The sequence below is a fragment of the Rhinatrema bivittatum genome, chromosome 7 (genome assembly GCF_901001135.1).
Source record: "Rhinatrema bivittatum chromosome 7, aRhiBiv1.1, whole genome shotgun sequence".
Lineage (NCBI taxonomy): Eukaryota > Metazoa > Chordata > Amphibia > Gymnophiona > Rhinatrematidae > Rhinatrema > Rhinatrema bivittatum.
Window position 1 is genome coordinate 119,543,408 of NC_042621.1, and position 23,659 is coordinate 119,567,066.

The 23,659-nt window shown below is 45.9% G+C and overlaps 1 protein-coding gene across 5 annotated transcripts in view; it reads left to right on the forward strand.

Annotated features, from left to right (window-relative positions):
• The window catches only part of GBF1 (golgi brefeldin A resistant guanine nucleotide exchange factor 1), a 739,811-nt gene extending 718,459 nt beyond the window's left edge, over positions 1-21,352 (forward strand). For all 5 annotated transcript variants that reach the window (XM_029609015.1, XM_029609018.1, XM_029609019.1 and 2 more), the window contains one exon: positions 20,600-21,352. In XM_029609015.1, the coding sequence (XP_029464875.1) occupies positions 20,600-20,880 (281 nt within the window). In that variant the 3' untranslated portion in view covers positions 20,881-21,352. The remainder of the gene's footprint in view (positions 1-20,599) is intronic.
• The last annotated feature ends 2,307 nt before the right edge of the window (positions 21,353-23,659 follow it).

Below are 23,659 nucleotides of genomic sequence, written 5' to 3' on the forward strand. Positions count from 1 at the left end.
AGCTGTGGGGCTGAGTCCAAAGTCTCCGTAGTGCTTCTTGCAGCCTATGCTGAGAATGTGGCTCCTGCAGCTCTTGCCCACGTATTCTGCAGCCAGAGATTAATGTTTTATTTTGGTTTGTCTGTATTTTTAGTCCATGTTTTTCTACAAGTTTATATTTTCTGTTGTACAACCCTTGTTCTATAAAAGGAAATGTGATTGTTTCCGGAGAAGTTTCTCTAGCATTTGCTTTGAGGACTGCACTGCTCTAACATAAATCATAGCTACAATACGTGCTTATAATCTAATTAACATGAAAAAGAGACCAGCCCTAGGAACTTTAGGGACTATTGCTTACTGTGGGGAAACTGGATGTTTCATTGAATTCGGAACCTTTCACCTCTAAATCACTTTTTCAAACCTGACTGTGTCTTATCAAGCCCAGTACCTTCCATAAGCACTAAATCCCCTAGTTAAAGGAAAATTTGTGCACATATACACACTTTTTTTTTTCTGATGTTTCTCTCTATTCTTGGGCACTTCCCCCTTCTCTCCTACTCCCACTACCTACAGATGGCCAAGCATGCAGCCACCACCCATTTAAAAGGACCACTTCCTCCTCATAAAAGCCAGTTTCCATCACTTCACCAGCTGCTTCTGACTGTGAGCAAGGCCTCTCAGTGCGTCCAAATATGTGTGTGTGAGTGCATGTCCAGTGCTACTGGACATGCCAGTATAACATTTATATGGCATTGTGTCAAAGCAGGATTTTTTTTTTATTATAATTACAGTGCTGTATGGTGAAAGGGTGGCGCATCTTTGCCTGATGTGCTAGTGCAAAATCTGCCCTAGACACTATTCACCAGACGGTCAGATCCCTGGCAATTTCAAAGCAATATTTTTATTTAAAAAAAAGAGAGACTATTACAGCATGTCTAAGGATATCCTTAATCTTTCATTTGAAAGGAAAAAGATGATCCTCCAACATGCTGACTGCTGGATTTTACACACAAGGGGGCCAATGCAATAAATGCGCATAGAAAGCGGGCGCTGAACATTCAGCGCCCGCTTTCTTAAAGCGCCCCCAAGGGGTGCGCCATGCAATATTTAAATTAGGGGGTCGCGTTAGCAAGGAGGCGCTAGGTTCACTTGCGCCCCATAGTGCCTCCTTGCTGACAAGAACCCAATCGGTTTTCCTAACTCGGCCATCTGCTGGTTATGAAAACCAACGCCGGGGGTTCAGGAAACAGAAGCTTGTCAGTTGAGCAATGATATTAAGTAGGAAGTACAGAAAAGCTTGTTTTAAACGTGCTCAGTTATTATTTATTTTATTTATTTATTTAGATTTATATTCCGCTTTTCGCACTTTTTTTCAGCGCTTCAAAGTGAATTACATTCAGGTATTGTAGGTATTTCCCTATCCCCAGAGGGCTTACAATCTAAGGGGGTCATTTATCAAAATGAGCTAAGGCGTTTTCGCATGCGTTAAGGGCTTATCGCATGCAAAAGGCCCCATTAACCCATGCAATAGGCCCTTACCGCATGCAAAAACATCTTTAAACGCATGCGATAGCACCATATCGTATGGTGCGATGCAAATTTGAAAAAAGAGGAGGAGTTAGGGGCGGGGAGTGGGCTGGGTATGCCAGTGTGCGAAATGCTATCGCACAGACTTAACGCCGATTTTAACTACACCTTTTTGAATAGCGTTAAGCCGTGCGATAGCTTGCGTTACTGGGCAGTAAGGTTTTATCGCATTTTGCGATGTCTCCTGAAAGGCCTGTTTGAGTAGATTTAAAGCTCGGGGGGGGGGGGGGAGGAGAGAGAGAGAGACTAGCCATAGTATCCCCTCCCTAGATAGGTATTTGTATCCCTATTAACTCGAGGTGAGGGTTAGGTTTTGGTGTAGGGGGTTAGGGGCCACTTTGACTTTCAATGTGAGACGTACGAACAGAACTGTGGTCTCTTGTGAAGATCTGAGGACCGACGGAGAGAGGAAACTCACTCCAAGATGAGATTTGGGCAATGTTCTCTCCACCTAGCTTGATGTTATCCAGGTAGAGAGTCCATCAAGCTAGGCTGAGGGAACATTGCACCAATCTCATCTTTGGGTGAGGTTCCTCTCTCCGTCGGTCCTCAGATCTTCACAAGAGATCACTGTTCTGTTCGTACGTCTCACATTGAATGTCAAAGTGGCCCCTAACCCCCTATACCAATACCTAACCCTCACCTCGAGTTACTAGGTGGGCCTACCATAGGGATACAAATACCTATCTAGGGAGAGGTTACTATGGCTAGTCTCTCTCTCGTTCGCTCACTCTCCCCCAGTGGTTGAATGCAGGAAATACATCAGATCTGGCACTTATTGCAAAGTCTGAAAAGGTTATCACAATTTGCGCTAACTTAGCTCTTCATATAGGTAAATAGCACAAATTGCGATAAACTGTATATTATCATAAACCACACCCCTTTTGCTATCGCATGCGATATTTATCGCATTTTGATAAATCCAGGCCTAAGTTTGTACCTCCAGGCAGGCATTAATAGCCTCATTCACATGCATTTGCATGTGATGAGCGCTATTAGATTCACTCCACGTTGGACGCATGCTAAATAGGCGCTAATCCCCTTATTGCATTAGGGTTTTGATTAGCGCCTATTCAACCCGTGTCCGACTGGGGGTTATACAGTGCGCTCGGCCCCAAGCTGTGTGTAAAATCTGGGGCTCATAGAGTCGGTGATATAGTCAGAATTTGAGGCTTCAGGATTGGGATTCTTTTTTCAAAGTTCTAACCTTGGCTATTGTTGGCCAAAAATAAATTAGTTTTCTAATTATTTTCCAAGAATCCCATTTGTCACCCCATGGCTTTTTTTTTTTTTTTTTTTTTTTTTAAATAGGAGAGGGCTGTGATAACCTGATGCTGAAATTTTTTCTCACTTAGATATACCAGGCACCCACATGCTCTTGAAACTCAGTTGACACAAGACAAAAGTTGGGAACTGGCGCACACAGAGGTGGTAACTGAGAGAGCAGAAAATCAGATTAATTTTACTGCATCAGATGCCTAATCCTGTTATAGCAGTGACAGCATGCTGAGACCTTGGCCAGCTTCCTTGTTTTTCAGGTGTTCAGATATACTTGAAATTCTGTTCTAGAATATGGTCCACAAAATGGTCACTTCAACACCCGGAAAAAATAGAAGAAATCAAGAGAGTTTAAAGAGCAACAAAGCTCATAAGAGACATAGATTGAATTTCCTTTCAGGAGTCACTGGATAGACTTGGATGTTTACTTTGGGGAAACAAGACCCTAAAATAAATATAACACCACATAAATAAGAGGCCTAATGTTTCTTGACCTGCCACAATGTTAGAATATTTCCTTCAAACATGTACTACTGCAACCTCTCAAAGCAGTAATATTTCTTGAAATCTGCGTCTATGATAACAAAACTTCATTTTACATAGAATATGGTTTTAATTTTGGATAAGCTGCAGAATTTTAAATAGATTTTTGATAATAAATATTTTTGATCATGCAGAGAATATATATTGTACATTAGTAATTTTGTATTTATGTTTGTATGATGAGACATAATAGATGTGAATGTTAATCACTGCTTGACTATGTTAATAAAGTTCTTTAAATACAAAAATGAATTAATAAATAGATATATGTCTGTGGATGGAAATGGTCAAACCTGAGAGCTAAAACTGATTAAGGATCAAATTGAAAGTGAAAGGTAAAATATTTTCTACAAGGACAAGCAGAATGGTAGTCTTCACACATGGGTGACATTGGATGGAGCCCGGTATGGAAAACTTACGTCAAAGTTTCTAGAACTTTGACTGAGCCTCATTTGAGTATGCTTATGCATGCAATATACCACGCGTCCATGTGGGGTCCCCTCAGTCTCTGCTTTTCCATGGAGCCTCGCATCTTGCAGTCGAGTGAGCCTTTGTTTTTTGCGCGAGGTCAATGTGCTTTTTTCAAGTGTTGTTTTGCGCTTCTTCTTTCGAGTACTCCTCGCACAGTCAGCATGGGGTCCCCCCCAGTTCTCCCATTAGCATGCTAGATAGGTTTCTCAGCATTTTAGGGTAAGTTTATTTTCGTTGTCGATTCCCCAGTGCGGCAGTGCACTCGGTGCCTGATGGCCATCAACAGCCGCCACCATCGATGTCAATCTCGCATCTCTTTTGTTTTGTGATATGTTCACTTCTGGTTGTAATCAATGCTCCAGGTCTACAAGGACTGTGTCTATCACGGATCCCCATGATAGATGTGTCCTCTGCCTTGGGGAATCGCACAACATCTGGGGTTGCAGTAAGTATACCAAGATGAAGGGATGTAAGATCCAGTTTGACAAGATGGAACACCTCTGTGGATGGAGAAGATCGATCAGCATTGGCAATGAGGGAACCTCTGAGCTGCACCAGTGGACACTGAGCCATTGACACTGGCAGAGTCACCAGTTCCGTCAAGGTCATCAGCTGACAGAGATGCCGGAGACCGGCCATCGTTCAGCTCCTCCAGGTCGAAGATGTTGGGTTCGTTGTCTTCTGCCTTGGCACCAGGGAAGGACCGATCCGAGCATCAAGGGAAGCCGAAAAAGCATCTGTTGATGCATGGTGCCAGGCACAGGGATGCACCAGCTTCTGCCCCTGAAGCGAGTAGAGCCAGCCTCAATCGATACCAGTCATATGCCATGGTCTCCAATCTCCACCAGTCCCAATGCTCGCTATCAATCCTCTTCTCTGTTCTGAAGAGGATCTGGTTACAACTCTTGGGTCCCAGCCTATTCAAGCATCAGCAATTTTCAAGGAGGAATTGGAAAGGCACATGCAGCTGGCCATGGAGAGCGTGATGTGCAGCATCAGCATTGAAACACAAACAGCACCAACACTGGCAGCATTGCTCCTCGGTCCTCTGCTTGAATCCCTGCACATGCTTAGCGCCTCTTCACTTGTCGATGACAGCGTAGACGAGGGCATCTATGTCCCCTGGGGGGGATGACTCCTATGTCCCCTGGGGGGGATGACTCCTCCATGGCTTCGGTTGGTTTCCCTTCAGAACCATCTCTTCCAGACTATTGAAGAAAGTTTCCACCAGAGGACCACTCCGCAGGTTTTGTTCAGGTGATGACAGAGGCCATCCCATTTCAGTTGATGATTGAAGAGGGTATCAGGCACAAAATGCTACATATTGTCCAGTATATGGAGCCTCCCAAGGAGATCATGGCAGTCCTGGTGCACAAGATCCTTGTGGAGTTACTGCTGAAGATGTGGGCACATCCCCTCACATTGCCTTCCATTAACAGGAAGGCGAACATGATTTATCTCATACAAAAGGCTCTCGGATTCGACAAGCATCAGCTATTCTACCAATTGGTGGTTGTCTATCTGCTCTCAAGAAGGCCAAGCACTCTCAGACCCATTTTTCGGCGACCCAGGGAAGGATCAGAAAGTGATGGATGCTCTTGGGAGGAAGGTGTTCCAGGGCAATATGCTTATTGCCTACATAGTGGCCTACCAGTTCTACATGAGCCAGTACATGCTCAACATACTGCAGTAGATGCAGGAGGTTGCTGAGGAACTGTCTCAGAAGCAGCAAGACACCTTCCAGTCGCTGGTGCATAAGGATCTGGAGTGTGGAAAACATGGGGTACATTTGACCTACAATGTTTTCAAAACTACATCAAGAGTCTCTGCAGTGGGAATAAAGTGAAGGACGCAGTGGCCCAGATCCAGGACCACCATGTGACTCCTAAAGCTCTCAACTGGCACTCGACCCATCCTTCTCAGCCACGAGGCCTTTGAGGTTTGGGTCCAAGAACATCTCCTTTCACTTGAAGTAGTACGACCTGCCGCCAACTTGCTCCAGTCAACACACCAGGCCTCTCATAGCTGTCCCAAGCAACAGAGGGCCGCAAAGCCCCAACTGGCACTTCAATCAACTCCAGGGACAGGGTTTGACTGGATTGCAGGGAACATAGCCAAGTCGCCCATACCCGAAGCGATGGACCTTCCAGTTGAAGGAATGCTGCGGTTCTTTGCCAACTGGTGGCCCAGTATAACCTCAGATCAGTGGGTTCTATCTATTGTTTGCAAGGGGTACAAATTAAACCTATTGGGTACCCCACCAAATTGCCCCTTGAGCCCTTTCTGGGGCCAGGTAGTACATTACGAGGAATGGATAGCAGAGCTTACCTACCTCTTAACCAGGGCAGTTGAACCCATTTCACCAGGACAAAGAGGGCAGGGATTTTACTCCCAGTACTTCTTGATACCAAAGAAAACAGGGGAGTCCGCCCTATCCTAGATCCAAGGGCCTTGAACAAATTCATCAAAAGAACAAGATGCTTTCCCTGGGCACTCTGATCTACTTCTTGCCAAAAGGGAACTGGCTATGCTTCCTGGATCTAAAAGACACCTACACTCACATCGAGTCACTGGAAGTAACTCAGGTGAGTGGTGGGATAACCACACTTCCAGTATTGCTTTCTGCTCTTTGGGCTCACGTCAGCCCCATTTGTCTTCACGAAATGCATAGCCGTGGTAGCAGCGCACCTTTGCAGACTGGGATTTCATGTTTTCCCGTATCTGTACGATTGGCTAGTCAAGAGCACATCTCGGGTGGGAGCCGCAGAGTCCATGTGCTTGACCCTCAGAGTACTGGAGACACTAGGATTCATTGTCAACTACCCCATCTCTGCCCATCACCACAATTGGACTTCAATGGAACCGTGCTAGACATGGCTCATAATAACATAAGATATGCTATCCTGAGTCAGACCAAGTCCATCAAGCCCAGTATCCTGTCTCCAACAGAGGGCAATCCAAGTCACAAATACCTGGCAAGTGCCCAAACATTAACCAGATCCCATGGTACTAATGCCAGCAACAAGCAGTGGCTATTCCCTATTGATTAATGGCAGTTTATGGACTTCTCCAGGAACTTATTAAAACCTTTTTTATACCCAGCTACACTAGCTGCCTTAATCACATCCTCTGCCATTGAATTCCAGGGCTCAATTGAAAAATAATTTTCTCCAGTTTGCTTTAAATGTGCTACTTGCTAATTTCAGGGAATGCCCCCTAGTCCTTGTATTATCCAAAAGACTAAATAACCATTTCTCGTTTACTCATTCCAATCCTTTCATGATTTTGTAGACCTCTATCATATCCCCCCTCAGCTGTCTCTTCTCCAAGCTGAATAGTCCTAACCTCTTTATCCTTTCCTCATAGGAGAGCCATTTCTTGCCCTTTATCATTTTGGTCATTGATAGGAGTATACTACCGTCCACCTGGACAAAATGGTCAGACAGATGATGAAATGCTAGGAGAAATCAAGGAAGCTGACCAATTTGGCAGTGCAATAATAATGGGAGATTTCAGTTACCCCATTTTTGACTGGGTAAATGTAACATCAGGACATACTAGAGACATAAAGTTCCTACGTGTCATAAATGACTGCTTCATGGAGCAATTGGTTCAGGAACCAACAAGAGATTTAATTCTTAGTGGAACGCAGGATTTGGTGAGAGAGGTAACTGTGGTGGGGCCACTTGGCAATAGTGATCATAACATGATCAAATTTAAACTAATAACTGGAAGGGGGACAATAAGTAAATCTCCAGCTCTAACATTAAATTTTCAAAAGGGAAACTTTGACAAAATGAGGAATTTAGAAAAAAACTGAAAGGTGCAGCTGCAAAGGTTAAAAGTGTTCAACAGACATGGACATTGTTTAAAAATACAATCCTAGAGGTGCAGTCCACATGTATTCCATGCATTAAGAAAGGTGGAAGGAAGGCAAAACGATTACTGGCATGGTTAAAAGGTGAGGTGAAAGAGGCTATTTTAGCCAAAAAAACATCCTTCAAAACTTGGAAGAAGGATTCATCTGAAGAAAATAGGATAAAGCATAAGCATTGTCAAGTTAAGTGTAAATCATTGATAAGACAAGCGAAGAAAGAATTTGAAATGAAGTTGGCCATAGAGGCAAAAACTCATAATAAAAACTTTTTAAAATATATCCGAAGTAAGAAACCTGAGAGGAAGTCTGTTGGACCGTTAGATGACCGAGGGGTTAAAGGGGCTCTTAGGGAAGATAAGGCCATTGCAGAAAGACTAAATGAATTCTTTGCCTCCGTGTTTACTAATGAGGATGTTGGGGAGATACCAGTTCCGGAAATGGTTTTCAAGGGGGATAAGTCAGATGAACTAAACCAAATCACTGTGAACCTGGTAGATGTAGTAGGCCAGATTGACAAACTAAAGAGTAGCAAATCACCTGGACCGGATGGTATGCATCCCAGGGTACTGAAGGAACTCAAAAATGAAATTTCTGATCTTTTAATTAAAATTTGTAACCTACCATTAAAATCATCCATTGTACCTGAAGTCTGGAGGGTGGCCAATGTAACCCAATATTTAAAAAGGGCTCCAGGGGCGATCCGGGTAACTATAGACCAGTGAGCCTGACTTCACTGCCAGGAAAAATAGTGGAAACTATTCTAAAGATCAAAATCGTAGAGCATATAAAAAGACATGGTTTAATGGAACACATCAACATGGATTTACTCAAGGGAAGTCTTGCCTAACAAATCTGCTTCATTTATTTTGAAGGGATTAATAAGCATGTGGATAAAGGTGACCCATTAGATGTAGTGTGTTTGGATTTTCAGAAGGCATTTGACAAAGTCTCTCAAGAGAGGCTTCTAAGAAAACTAAAAAGTCATGGGATAGATGGCCATGTCTTCATAGATTACAAACTGGTTAAAAGAAATGAAACAGAGTAGGATTAAATAGTCAATTTTCTCAGTGGAAAAAGGTAAACAGTGGAGTGCCTCAGTGATCTGTACTTAGACTGGTGCTTTTCAATATATTTATAAATGATCTGGAAAGGAATATGACTAGAGAGGTTATCAAATTTACGGATGATACAAAATTATTCAGAGTAGTTAAATCACAAGTGGATTGTGATACATTACAGGAGGACCTTGCAAGACTGGAAGATTGGGCATCCAAATGGCAGATTAAATTTAATGTGGACAAATGCAAGGTGTTGCACATAGGGAAAAATAACCCTTGCTGTAGTTACACGGTTAGGATCCATATTAGGAGCTTCCACCCAGGAAAAAGATCTAGCCATCATAGTGGATAATACTTTGAAATCGTCAGCTCAGTGTGCTGCAGCAATCAATAAAGCAAACAGAATGTTAGGAATTATTAGGAAGGGAATGGTTAATAAAACGGAAAATGTCTTAATGCCTCTGCACCACTCCATAGTGAGACTGCATCTTGAATACTGTGTACAATTCTGGTCACCGCATCTCAAAAAAGATATCGTTGCGATGGAGGAGGTACAGAGAAGGACAACCAAAGTGATAAAGGGGATGGAACAATCTGAAAATCCAAATACACCATATCTACTGGTTCTTTACCCACATACATATGAAATTTTTGAGATGTAACTTTAATTTCTAATACCATTTTGTTAATATTTAGTTCTCTGTAAACTTATGTGATATGCAAACGAATGTCGGTATAAAAAAGCAATAAATAAAATAAATAAATAGATCCTTTCAAAAAATGTAGTGTTTTTGAGGCAAGACTTCCCTTGGATAAATCCATGTTGGCTGTGTAACATTAAATCGTCTTTTCCTAGCGTGTAGCAGATGGACTCAAAACAAGTGGGTATAGTATGCTCGTGCTAGCAGTTGGAGACGGATCTGACGTCAGCACGGGTACATATACCCCCACAGGAAGTGAAGCAATTCAGTAATTTCCGTCTCCAAAGCAGTTTGGAGCTCCTTCACGCTCGCTGAGCGTTCTTCCAAATTCTAACGCCTAAATTCCTAGACGATATTTGCTAACGACGAGCCCCGCACTCCTGCGGTGATACCAGTCGGTCACTCCCCCAGTTGAGTTTCCCGAGGTGATTTCCGTGGTTCCTCGGAGGTAGGTGCCTCGGTCCGGGGGCCGACTCGTGGCAGGGACCTGCCCCCGAGCGAGAAGGGCTCGGGCGCGGCCTAGAGGCAGCCTCGGTCTCGGCGTGGACTTGGCCCCCGAGCGAGACGAGTTCGGGCGCAGCCTAGAGGCAGCGGGTGCACCTCCTTGAGTGCGGCGGTGAAGGTACTCGCCCTCTCCCCCCGCAGCCGGAGACCGCCCGGGTTGCAGCCGGGAAGCACCGAAGACGAGGTAAGGCGTATATATTTACTTGTTGGTCTCCGAGGAGAAGCAGAGTGTGCCTTTGGGGCGGCCAGTTAAGTACGCCGCCATTTCGACTGCCTGCTCGCCATCATCTTCTACCTGAAGTGTCCCGCCTATTGCTACGCGCACGGCGATATGCGCACGTTGCTACGCGCACGGAGATAGGCGCCCGTTCATAGGCGCACATTGCTAGGCGCCCATTCATAGGCGCACATTGCTAGGCACCCGTTCATAGGCGCACATTGCTAGGCGCACATTCATAGGCGCACATTGCTAGGCGCAAGTTCGTAGGCGCCTGTTTATAGGCGCACGTTGCTTTTCGCGCCCAGCGCAGACTCTTATTGAGTTCACCGGTGGCATGGAGCATAAGAGTGACCAGGCTTCGGCAGTGCCGGCACCTCCGGAATCAGGCATCAATCTCTGCTCTGCATGCAACCTCAGGGCCACACAGAATGAGAATGCAGACTCCCTATGTGCCCAATGTGAAGAGGCCCTGGGAGTCCCAGGCCAGGGCCGGTCACAGCCCAGCGTTCTTGCCGGTTCCGCAGGGAACACTCCGGAGCCAGCAAGCAGCAGGGAGCAGCCAGTGAACCAGGGGGGCCTGGTTCCCATACGGCCAGATATGGCTTCGATCTCCTGGGTGGAATTATTCAAAGGGATTCATACCTTTGTCATGATGCAGTCCGCTCCCCGACCAGGTCCGTACGTCCAGAATGACCTGGCCCCTGGACCCTCGCGGCCTAGGCGCAGCCACTCGCCACCTGATAGCCTCAATTATGGGGATTCAGACTACCAGGCAGAAGAAGATGAGCCCCCCGAGGAGGGAGAGCTTCCCTCGGGGGTAGAACCTTATCGGACCATGCGGCGCTTCTTTCCCAGAGCGGATCTTCCAGACCTGATCTCGCAATGCCTGTCAGAACTGGCCCTTCCGGGCCATGATACCCCAGGGGAACCTAGAGTGAACCCCCTGTTAGAGGGCCTGCGCCAAACTTCTCACCACTTTCCCCTCCTACAAGTGGCACAGCAGTTAATCGATCTGGAATGTTGGGGAGGTACCCGTAATGGAGAAGGTTTTCATGGGTAATGATTCAGATGGACTGAATCAAATCACGAAGAACCTAGAAGATGTGGTAGGCCTGATTGACAAACTGAAGAGTAGTAAATCACCTGGACCGGATGGTATACACCCCAGAGTTCTGAAGGAACAAAAAATGAAATTTCAGACCTATTAGTAAAAATTTGTAACTTACCATTAAAATCATCCATTGTACGTGAAGACTGGAGGATAGCAAATGAAACCCCAATATTTAAAAAGGGCTCCAGGGGCGATCCGGGAAACTACAGACCGGTTAGCCTGACTTCAGTGCCAGGAAAAATAGTGGAAAGTGTTCTAAACATCAAAATCACAGAACATATAGAAAGACATGGTTTAATGGAACAAAGTCAGCATGGCTTTACCCAGGGCAAGTCTTGCCTCACAAATCTGCTTCACTTTTTTAAGGAGTTAATAAACATGTGGATAAAGGTGAACCGGTAGATGTAGGATACTTGGATTTTCAGAAGGCGTTTGACAAAGTTCCTCATGAAAGGCTTCTAGGAAAAGTAAAATGTCATGGGATAGGTGGCGATGACCTTTCGTGGATTGCAAACTGGCTAAAAGACAGGAAACAGAGAGTAGGATTAAATGGGCAATTTTCTCAGTGGAAGGGAGTGGACAGTGGAGTGCCTCAGGGATCTGTATTGGGACCCTTACTGTTCAATATATTTATAAATGATCTGGAAAGAAATAACAACGAGTGAGATAATCAAATTTGCAGATGACACAAAATTGTTCAGAGTAGTTAAATCACAAGCAGTTTGAGATAAATTGCAGGAAGAACTTGTGAGACTGGAAAATTGGGCATCCAAATGGCAGATGAAATTTAATGTGGATAAGTGCAAGGTGATGCATATAGGGAAAAATAACCCATGCTATATTTACACAATGTTGGGTTCCATATTAGGTGCTACAACCCAAGAAAGAGATCTAGGTGTCATAGTGGATAACACATTGAAATCGTCAGTACAGTGTGCTGCGGCAGTCAAAAAAGCAAACAGAATGTTGGGAATTATTAGAAAAGGAATGGTGAATAAAACGGAAAATGTCATAATGCCTCTGTATCGCTCCATGGTGAGACCGCACCTTGAATACTGTGTACAATTCTGGTCGCCGCATCTCAAAAAAGATATAATTGCGATGGAGAAGGTACAGAGAAGGGCTCCCAAAATGATAAGAGGAATGGAACAACTCCCCTATGAGGAAAGACTAAAGAGTTTAGGACTTTTCAGCTTGGAGAAGAGACGACTGAGGGGGGATATGATAGAGGTGTTTAAAATCATGAGAGGTCTGGAACAGGTAGATGTGAATCGGTTATTTACTCTTTCGGATAGTAGAAAGACTAGGGGGCACTCCATGAAGTTAGCATGGGGCACATTTAAAACTAATCGGAGAAAGTTCTTTTTTACTCAATGCACAATTAAACTCTGGAATTTGTTGCCAGAGAATGTGGTTAGTGCAGTTAGTATAGCTGTGTTTAAAAAAGGATTGGATAAGTTCTTGGAGGAGAAGTGCAGTTAGTATAGCTGTGTTTAAAAAAGGATTGGATAAGTTCTTGGAGGAGAAGTCCATTACCTGCTATTAAGTTCACTTAGAGAATAGCCACTGCCATTAGCAATGGTTACATGGAATAGACTTAGTTTTTGGGTACTTGCCAGGTTCTTATGGCCTGGATTGGCCACTGTTGGAAACAGGATGCTGGGCTTGATGGACCCTTGGTCTGACCCAGTATGGCATTTTCTTATGTTCTTATGTTCTTAATGGGCTGCACCGGAGGCTCCATTCAAGGGGGGTCGGGCCTTGGCTGGCATGTACCCCTTAGCCCCGGCAACTAAGGACATGTTGGCGTGCCCTCAGGTAGACGCCATAGTCAGCGCAATTGCGAAGCGCACCACCATCCCGGTGGAAGGAGGGACAGCCCTCAAGGATACACATGACCGGCGTATGGACGCCATCCTGAAGTAGGCCTTTGAAGTGGCAGCCATGTCCCTACGAATTGTGACTTGCTGCACGGTGGTGACGCGTTCCTGCTTATCTCAGGCTCGGAACAACGCCCTGGGAGAGGGGATGGAATCAGCTCTCTCATTCCTTACTGACGCAGCCTCCGACCTCGTCCGTACGGCGGCCAAGGGAGTGTCATCCTCAGTGGCAGCCAGGAGGCAGCTCTGGCTACGTAACTGGTCGGCCGACTCCTCTTCCAAGACACGTCTCACGAGAATGCCCTTCGAGGGATTTCTCCTGTTCGGCAGCGACCTGGAGAAGCTGGCCAATAAATGGGGCACCTCTCCTTTACCTCGTCTACCAGAAGACAGACCACGCAGGAGGCAGCGCCCGTCTTCTAGACCACCCAGAGGTAGAAGCTCTCAGCGCTTCAACCCTTACGGGTCTCGCTACCAGGCACCTCGGTCGCAAGCCAGGAACCAGTCCTTTCGGCCCAAGCACAATAAGAGGGGAGCCGGCTCAGGTTCCGGCCCCGGCCGTACCCCACAATGACAATCAGCCGGCCCATCTGGGGGTAGCAGCCATAGGGGGCAGGCTGACCCTCTTTTACCGCAGGTGGGCCGAGATTACCTCAGACCAGTGGGTCCTCACCATCATCCAAGAGGGGTACTACCTGGACTTTCGTCGGCTCCCGCCAGACAAGTTTGTGGAATCTCCTTGTTCACCCCTCAAGAGGGCGGCGCTAGATGTTACCTTACAGAGGCTTCTCTCCCTCAAGGCCATAATTCCAGTGCCTGCAGGGGAGATAAATTCTGGGCATTATTCCATTTATTTCATAGTGCCCAAGAAGGAGGGCACTTTCCGGCCCATCCTGGACCTCAAGTCAGTCAACCACTATCTATGGGTACCCAGCTTTTGCATGGAAACCCTGCGATCTGTCAAAAATTCAGTACAGCCAGGGGAGTTTCTCACATCCCTAGATCTGTCAGAAGCCTACCTGCATATCCCAATCCATCGGGATCATCAGCGCTACCTACGTTTCAAAGTCTTGGACCAACACTTTCAGTTTCGGGCGTTACCCTTCGGGTTAGCCACAGCGCCGCGGATCTTTTCCAAGGTCATAGTAGTAGTGGCGGCGGCCCTCAGGAGGGAGGGAATTCTCGTCCATCCCTACCTGGACGATTGGTTGATCAGGGCAAAATCGCCAGAAGAGAGCCATCGGGCGACCAGCCGAGTGATTGCTCTTCTAGAGAGCCTAGGCTGGGTAGTAAACTTAAACAAGAGTTCCCTACAGCCGTCTCAGTCGAAGGAATACCTAGGAGTCCTATTCGACACTCAGGCAGACAGAGTCAGCTTGACTCCCAAAAGAAGAGAAAAGCTCAAGAATCGTCTGCAGGCCCTGCTGCGCGCCGTCCGGCCCACAGCTTGGGATTACCTACAAGTCCTCGGCCTGATGGCATCCACTCTGGAGGTGATACCATGGGCACGGGCGCATATGAGGCCGTTACAACGTGCCCTCCTATCCCGGTGGAGCCCGTGATCACAAACTTACACCGTACACCTACCTCTACCAGCCAGGGTACGGAATCAGCTGCGATGGTGGCTGCAGCACAGCCACAGGAGCCGGGGGTCCAGGATGTCCTCTCCGACCTGGACCCTGCTCACAACAGACGCCAGCCTCAGCGGCTGGGAAGCACATTGCGAAGGACTCACCGCCCAAGGGCGGTGGAGCAGAGAAGAGTCAGATGGAACATCAACCGACTAGAGGCACGGGCAGTCAGGCTAGCGTGCCTGCGATTTGCCCACAGACTGCGACACAGAGCAGTCAGAGTGATGTCAGACAACGCCACCACGGTGGCATACATCAACCGACAGGGCGGAACCAGAAGCCAACAGGTATCACTAGAAATAGCTCCCCTGATGACTTGGGCAGAAGCAAATCTCCGGGACATCTCCGCCGTCCACATCGGCGGGAAGGACAACACCGCGGCGGACTTCCTCAGCAGAGAAAGTCTACATCCCGGGGATTGGCAATTGTCACCCACGGCGTTCCAGATGATTGTGAATCAGTGGGGGACCCCGGGCATGGATCTACTAGCGGACAGGTCCAACGCTCAAGTATCCAGATATTTCAGCCGCAGGCGGGATCCTCTGTCTTAAGGGATCGATGCACTGGTACAACCATGGCCCCAGGGGATTCTGCTGTACACCTTTCCGCCATGGCCCCTGCTGGGCGCCATCATACACAGGATTCAGCGGCACAGAGGCCTGGTTCTTCTAGTGGCCCCGGACTGGCCAAGGAGACCCTGGTATGCAGACATGAGAAGATTGCTGGCATGGACTCCACTACCTCTGCCGCCGAACAGGGACCTGCTACGACAAGGTCCCATACTCCACGAGGATCCAGCTCAATTCTCTCTTACGGTCTGGCCATTGAGAGGGCTAGACTGAAGACACGTGGATATTCAGGACCGGTAATAGATACACTCCTCAGAGCACGTAAGTTCTCCACATCGCTAACTTATATAAGGATCTGGAGAGTATTTGAAGCTTGGTGCGAAGCTCATAGCACCAATCCACGTGCCACTAAGATTCCTATCATTTTGGACTTCCTGCAAGATAGTCTTCAGAAGGGTCTGTCTCTCAATTCCATCAAGGTCCAAGTGGCAGCACTTTCCTGCTACGGTCCACGGAGTTACGGCAATAGCATCGCCACACACCCAGATGTGTCACGATTCCTGAAAGGAGTCAAACACATTCGTCCGCCACTGAAGTGGCCCATACCTCTGTGGAACCTCAACCTGGTTTTGGACTTTCTAGCGGGACACGCCTTCCATCCACTTCGAGGCCTGTCCCTCCGTTTGTTAACCTTGAAGATGGTGTTCCTGCTGGCTGTTTGCTCCGCTCGCCATGTCTCCGAGCTACAAGCACTGTCTTGCCGTGATCCGTTTCTCCGAATCACGCCAGAAGCCATCCATCTTCGCACAGTTCCTGCCTTCTTACCCAAAGTAGTCTCGCACTTCCACCTCAACCAAACCATCTCGTTACCTACCACAGAAGGTTTGAAGAAGTCAGAAGACGGTCGAATTCTACGCCATCTCGACATAGGCAGGCTGCTGTCCAGATACCTGGAAGTATCCGAAGCAATACGAAAGACGGACCATCTGTTCGTTCTACACAGCGGGAAGAAGCAAGGGGAAGCGGCCTCAAGGACAACTATCTCCCACTGGGTCAAAGAAGTTATCAAGGCAGCCTACGTAGACGCGGGTAAACCACCACCTCTACAGGTCAATGCTCACTCTACCAGAGCACAAGCGGCCTCTTGGGCAGAAACACGGATGCTGTTGCCTGCTGAGATCTGTAAGGCGGCGACGTGGTCCTCCATCCATACCTTCTCCAGATTCTACCGCCTGGATGTCCAGGCCAGGGAGGACACGGCATTTGCAAGGGCAATCCTGCACGGACCTCGGGCAGCCTCCCACCCAGTCCAGGAGTAGCTTTTGTACATCCCACTTGTTTTGAGTCCATCTGCTACACGCTAGGAAATGTAGAGATTACTTACCTGATAATCTCGTTTTCCTTAGTGTATGCAGATGGACTCAGCATCCTGCCCGGCTGCCAATATTCATGGGATTTCACAGGCTCAAGGTAAGCCATGTTTTACTGCATAGGGCATCCACCCTGCCGGGTGTCGACGCCTTCCGGTTGAGAATCCTGGCGGTCTCCAGCTACTATCAACCGGTCAGCGTAATCCTGTTTAATTAATCAATCGGTCAGTACTCATATATCTATAACAGCTTTGCAAGGAAGATTGCTGAATTGCTTCACTTCCTGTGGGGGTATATGTACCCGTGCTGACATCAGATCCGTCTCCAACTGCTAGCACGAGCACACTATACCCACTTGTTTTGAGTCCATCTGCATACACTAAGGAAAACGAGATTATCAGGTAAGTAATCTCTACAATCTATATGTTCTGTGATTTTATTCTTTATAATAGTTTCCACAATTTTTCCTGGCACTGAAGTCAGGCTTACTGGTCTATAGTTTCCCAGATCACCTCTGGAGCGCTTTATATATCAGGGTTATATTGGCCACCTTTCAGTCTTCAGGTACAACCGATTATTTTAATGATAGGTTACAAATTATTTGTAATAGGTCTGAAATTTCATTTGTGAGTTCTTTCAGAACCCTGGGATGCATACCATCCAGTCCAGCTGATTTGCTACTCTTCAGTTTGTCAATGTGGCCTACTACATCTTCCAGGTCACCGTGATTTTGGTCAGTTCATCTGAATCATCACCCTGGAAAACCGTTTCTGGAACAGGTATCTCCCCAACATCCTCCTCACTAAACACTGAAGCAAAGAATTCATTTAAGGTGTTCCAAAGTGCTCCCACTCAAATTGTACTAACTACAGATGCGTCCACACTGGGGGAGCTCATGTAGATAGATTTGGCACCCAAGTTGTATGGTCTGCCCAGGAACATGTCTGTCAAATCAATTTCCTGCAGCTTAAGGGCAATCAGGAACGTGCTGTGGGATTTCACAGATGGGCTGTCGAACAGACCAACAACCAAGTGACAGTGTGGTATATTAACAAGCAGGGAGGTATGGGATTGTACCTCCTGTCTCAGGAAGCTGTCCAGATCTGTTCTTGGGCCCTCTCCTATGGGATCGTGCTCAGGGCCATGTACCTGGCCTGAACGGAGAATGTAATAGCAGATACTGAGTCATGCCTTCAGACCCCACAAATGGTCTCTGGACCAAGGGGTCACGAATTGTATCTTCCGACTCTGGGGAAACATGAATGTGGATCTTTTCGCAGAGCCTTGGAACAGAAAGGCTTCTCAGTTCTGTTCCCTGTACAGGACACTCAGCAAACCAGCCTCCGATACCTTCACTCACTTTTAAGATGAGCATTTCCTGTATATGATATCCTCCAGCTTCACTGGTAGCAAACACTCTCTTGAAGCTTTATGAGAATAAAGGGACTATGATCCTAATAGCCCCACATTGGCCAAGATATCTGGTTTTCACTTCTCTGAGAGATGTCCATCCAGAAAATGATCAGGCTGGGGACTTCCGCAAATCTCATCAACCTGGATTGAGTCTGGTTGCATCATCTCAACCTGCAGACCCTATTGCTCACAGCCTGGATGTTGAGAGCTGAGTATTGCAACCGCTCAATCTCTCAGAGGATGTGTCTTAGGCCCTGGTGGCTTCCAGAAATCCTTTCAGTAGAAAGTGCTATGGACTGATGTGGAAGAGGTTTTCTGTGTAATTTGAGCAGAAGACCTAGATCCTTTCTCCTGCTCCCGACAAAAAAACTGCTTGACTATCTTCTACACCTGTCGGAAATTGGTTTGAAGACCAATTCTATTAGAGTTAATCTGGGAGTGACTGGTGCATATCACTTTGGTGTATATTGTATGCCCATCTCTGTACAGACTATAGTTGTACATTTAATGTAGAGTCTGCTTCAGTTGAAGCCTCCTGCTGTGTCTTGGGACCTCAACGTTGTATTAGCTCAGCTGATGAAAGCTCCCTTTGAGCCACTGCACTCCTGTGATCTGAAGTATCTGACCTGGAAGGTCATATTTTTGGTGGCGGTCACTTCAGCACACACAGGGTCAGCAAGCTCCAGGCCTTAGTGACTTGTCCACCTTACACTCAGTTTTTTTTGGCAGGGTGGTCTTACTTATGCATCCTAAGTTCCTGCCTAGGGTAGTGTTGGACTTTCATCTTAACCAGTTCATCATCCTGCCAACATTCTTTCCCAGGCCTCATTCGCACCAAGGTGAACAATCTCTACAAGTTTGGACTGCGACAGAGTCTTAGCCTTCTATCTAGAGCGGACTGAAACCCATAGACAGTTCACCCAACTTTTTGTTTCTTTTGATAGGAATAAGTTGGGGATTGCTGTTGCCAAGCAGACACTTTCAGAGTGGCTAGCAGACTGTATTTTCTTCTGTTATGCCCAGGCGGGACTGCATCTTGGGGGCCATATAAAGGCGCACTCTGTTCAAGCCATGGTAGTGTCAGTAGCCCACTTGCGAGATGTTCCCATGGAGAAGAGCTGCGGAGTGGAGTTCTCTCCACACATTCATATCACATTGTTTGGATAGGGATGGATGACTTGACAGCAAGTTTGGCCAGTCTGTCCTTCAGATCCTATTTGAGGTGTAGAACCCATTTCTGTTCCCCGCCTAGAGCACATTGTTTTTGTTCAGGCTGCCTCTCCCCTGTTACCAACAAAACAGGTTATTGTTATGTCCGTTGGCACTTATTTGTGTTTTGTTGGTCCCCTTTTATGTTTGGGGACAACCTGTAGCTAGGGATTCACCCATGTGTGAGGGCTGCCTTCCTGCTTGTCTTCTGAGAAAGCAGAGTTGCTTACATGTAACAGGTGTTTGAGGACAGCAGAATGTCAGTCCTTACAAAACCCTTCTGCCACCCCGCAGAGTTGAATTTCAAACGTGAACTTTTTTCATTATTTTATTATGCTTCTGAATTCTATGATATAAGTCTGAGGGGACCCTGCATGGATGCATGGTATATTGCATCCTCAATGAGGCTCAGTTAAAGTTTTAGATACTTTGACATAAGTTTTCTGTGCCGGGCTCCAGTGATGTCACCCATGTGTGAGAACTGACCTCCTGATTCCCTTGGAGAACATCTTTTACAGGTAACCAACTCTGCTTTACACTCTGAGTGATAGAGCTCTGGAATATTTTAACACCTGGTCTAACAGAGCTGTCTTCTTCACTGATGCTTAAAAATAAATTTGATATACTTAGCTGTCCTTGTTCTAGCTATATAATGACATATATTTAGGTTGAAATGTCCATGAAGTCCAACCTTAAGTAGCAGTGAATAAGTACGAGGCAATCTGAAGAACAAAAGCCTAAGACACTCAATAGAATCCTCGACATCATGGAAAACCATCTTTGTGCAAATCCTTGTCCCTTGAAATGCTATCTGTCTAGCACCAGGGGGGGGGGGGGGGGGCAGTGAAGTGGAGGAGTTGGGGGATGAGGCTAGATAAAAATGTAAAGTTTCACAGAGGGATTTATGTGAAGGACCACTTAGGGAACATGTTTGAACTGTTTCAAATCTAAGGACTTTTTAACACTAAGGCTGTAGAATAGTCAGATTTGAGGCAATATTTTGATAGAGACTTTCAAGAACAAAATGAGTATACATAGAAACATAAATAGATATAAGAATATATGAATAGTCGGCTAAAGAATGGATGAAACCCTCCAAAAAAAAGCCTAAACACAATGGACAGCTAACTTTTCTGCTGCACATTTTGTTACTGAGAAAGTTGTTTCCATTTTCTGAACCCTCTTTTCTTATCTACAGAATCTGAGAAGCCTCCAAGCCAAGGAATACCTGCTGTAGTGACATCTGGCTCCCCTACTGTTTGCACATCTGTTAGAATGAGCCCAGTGACAGATATACCTCCTCCAATAACCCAATCTCCACTGATCTTACAGCCTCTTGCTTCACCACTGCAAGTTGGGGTCCCACCCATGTCTCTGCCAATCATTCTCAACCCAGCCCTCATAGAAGCCACCTCACCTGTTCCACTTCTGTCCACTCCTCGACCTTCTGACCCATCAACAACCTCTGAGGTTAAATAAGAGGAGAAACAGAAGAACTGTATTGGAGTACTGTATCACTAGTGAACTGCAAAGGTAGAAGGTGCTGGCCAAAACTTACCTGTCCTTTTTAATTAGAGCTCACTAAGGTCTCAGAAACAGCTGAGGAACGCGTGACCCTGAGCATCTCTCAAGCTAACTGCAATCTTCCACTCAACACTCTCTCAAGCAAATTACTAACCTGAAATCAACTGACACCCACTACCACAGAGAAAGAGCTCATTACATGAAAACTGTACTGGCACCAAGCTTTTTACCTGACTTACTTTCAGGAAACTGGTAGCGGTAACCTTTATTCAAGTGTAACTCCACAGGAAGTTACCTGTACAGAAACAAAGATGCTGCAAAGTGAACAGAAAAAAGATGAACTGGACATCATTTTGTTGCTTAAGTTGGTTGTATTTTCTAAGTTATAATCTCTGGGGAAGTTTACAATAAACATCAGTACTCTTTGCTTTCTTTTCTTTGAAGACACACAAGAAAATAGACATTTTTGGCACTCATGTTCACAGAGGAATCGGTAGGCTAGTGCTGTCAGTGGTATAATCTAGCTTCCTTATCTTACAAAAAAAATATCAATATAAAAAAAATCTAGGCTTACATTCTTTCTAAATGTTATTAGAGCTAAAGTTGCATCACAATCAGTTTTTCAATCCCTCAGATGTTCATAAATGTTAATTCAGCTCTATTTAGGTTTGAAAGAAGCTTCTTGGCCAGTATTTTCTTTATTCTGACTACAGTTTTGTCTTGACATTCCTTTAGGTTTAATATCTGGCCATACTCCTCCTGCATACCCTTTCCTAGCTGCAGATCACACCCATCTGAACACGCCTCATGCATTCATCTGCACATGGCCATCTCCATGCCAAATGTCACATATGTTTAATCTCATCCCCTTAGTGTCCTTGCTTCCAGCCTATAATATTTTCTGACTTGCTGCAAAATTCCCTGACTCCTAGAGCTACAGTAGGGTTGTGAAGCCAAGTGGTTAAACCGTGGATTTTTTTTGTTTAAACAAGGAGAATTAGCCTGCTTGTTCCACTAACCCCTCTCATACTAAAAAATGCACTACAGGATCTTTTTGATTGCATTGCTGCATGAGGTATATTGATGCTCAGACCCCCCTTGTCTAGAGAGAAAAGAGAAATTGTTGAAAGAGTTTAGACACTTTGTGGTGATCCTAAGAGAGTCCAAATCATGAAGTAGTAAAACTTCCTGGGCTTCTTGTGCTCTTGTGTGCTCATCCTGCAGTATGTGGTGAATAGTGTTCTGTTGTAAGCACTTATGATGTCCCAGCCTCAGAGCAGCACTGCATGTTCAGCTACTTCTGTCTTAAGCAGAATGAGTTCATCAGTGTGTCTTCAGATTCTAGAAAAAAGTGTAAAGGAGAAAACCGTGTTCAAACAGCCATTGTGGTCGTAGAAGGGAGAGAAGGTGGTGCCCTTAGCCGAAACTGTACAGTACCTCAGAGTTTTGGGAGCTGTGTAAAGCACTTCACTGGAGCCCTGGAACTGATAGCAGACATACTTTACATATAAAAATGCACAGGATATTTCCCAGTTCTCTGCTTTGGAAGAGATTATTTTAAATGCTGAAATGCTGCTTGTTTAAAACATAGAAAATGAGTAGCTTCCCAAAGACTAAACTAGTTCAGGGGTCAAGTTCCAAAAATGTAAGTATCTGAGTTTTTAGCTGATAATTCTCCTAAATTTAGGCCTGCAATTCATTTAGATGCCTAGGGCTAAAAATCAATGCTAAGCGCCTATCTTGTTTTCCTGGCCCTAACTCCATCTCTGTAACTGCCCACTTTGTAGGCTCCTGATGTTAGGTCCCTAGTGAAAACAGGCTTCTAAATTTAGATGTTCAGCCTAGTCAGTTTTCCAAGGGACTGATGTAGGTGTCTAACTCTCAAAATTAGGCACCTAAATCCTTTAAAAATTGATTTCTTTGCCTGTACTTTATGATTAAAGTGATGCAGGAGTACAATAGTAAAATTATCTTAAAGTGATACAGAAAGCACTTGTGTCAGCAGTGTACTGTTTATAAGACCATTATTGTCCCATACGGTTGTGACAAAAATATAAGCTGGTAACTTTCTTGGGGTTTGTTTTGACCTTCAGGGAATACAGAGCCTGAGGCAAATGAGCTGGAGTAGTTCTCATGAGATTGAAGAGCAAGGGTGGACCATCTGCCACTGTACATGCTGAACCTCTGAAATCTTCACCATCGCAGGGGCCGCTACAACTTCAGGCCCAGCAGCACTCAGAAATGAGAAGTGAGGTACAAAAGAGAGCAGGAGTTACCACAGTGGTTAGGGTCCCTCAAAGCACAGGGCCTGGGGTAGTCGCCCCCATTTCTCCCCCTAAGGAGCACCCTGATCTCTGTAGCATTGCCAGTCTCAGATAGCCTAGGAATAGAGCCCAGGTCTCCTTTGTGGCAGCATGCAGCCTATCGTAGAGCTTTACTTTGGCTGTCCTGTCTCACTCTGTCCCCTTCTTTTACCCCTTTGTTTACCATAATTGAGCTTGAGATCCAGAGTCCTTTTCACAAAGCCTCCCAGCATTCCTATAAAAGAAACCTCAACAATTAGCTGACCCAGCGGTTTAGCAGCAGTGCTGCGTGCTTCCATGCAGAGGGATCCAAGTTTGATCTCTAGACTGGCTCTGTCCAAGGATGCTGCAGTGGTAGCATTTTTACAGTGCATGGGGAGAGGGAGTTCCCAGTCAGTACTTGAGGCCCATGATTGTAGAGTTCTGGTAGA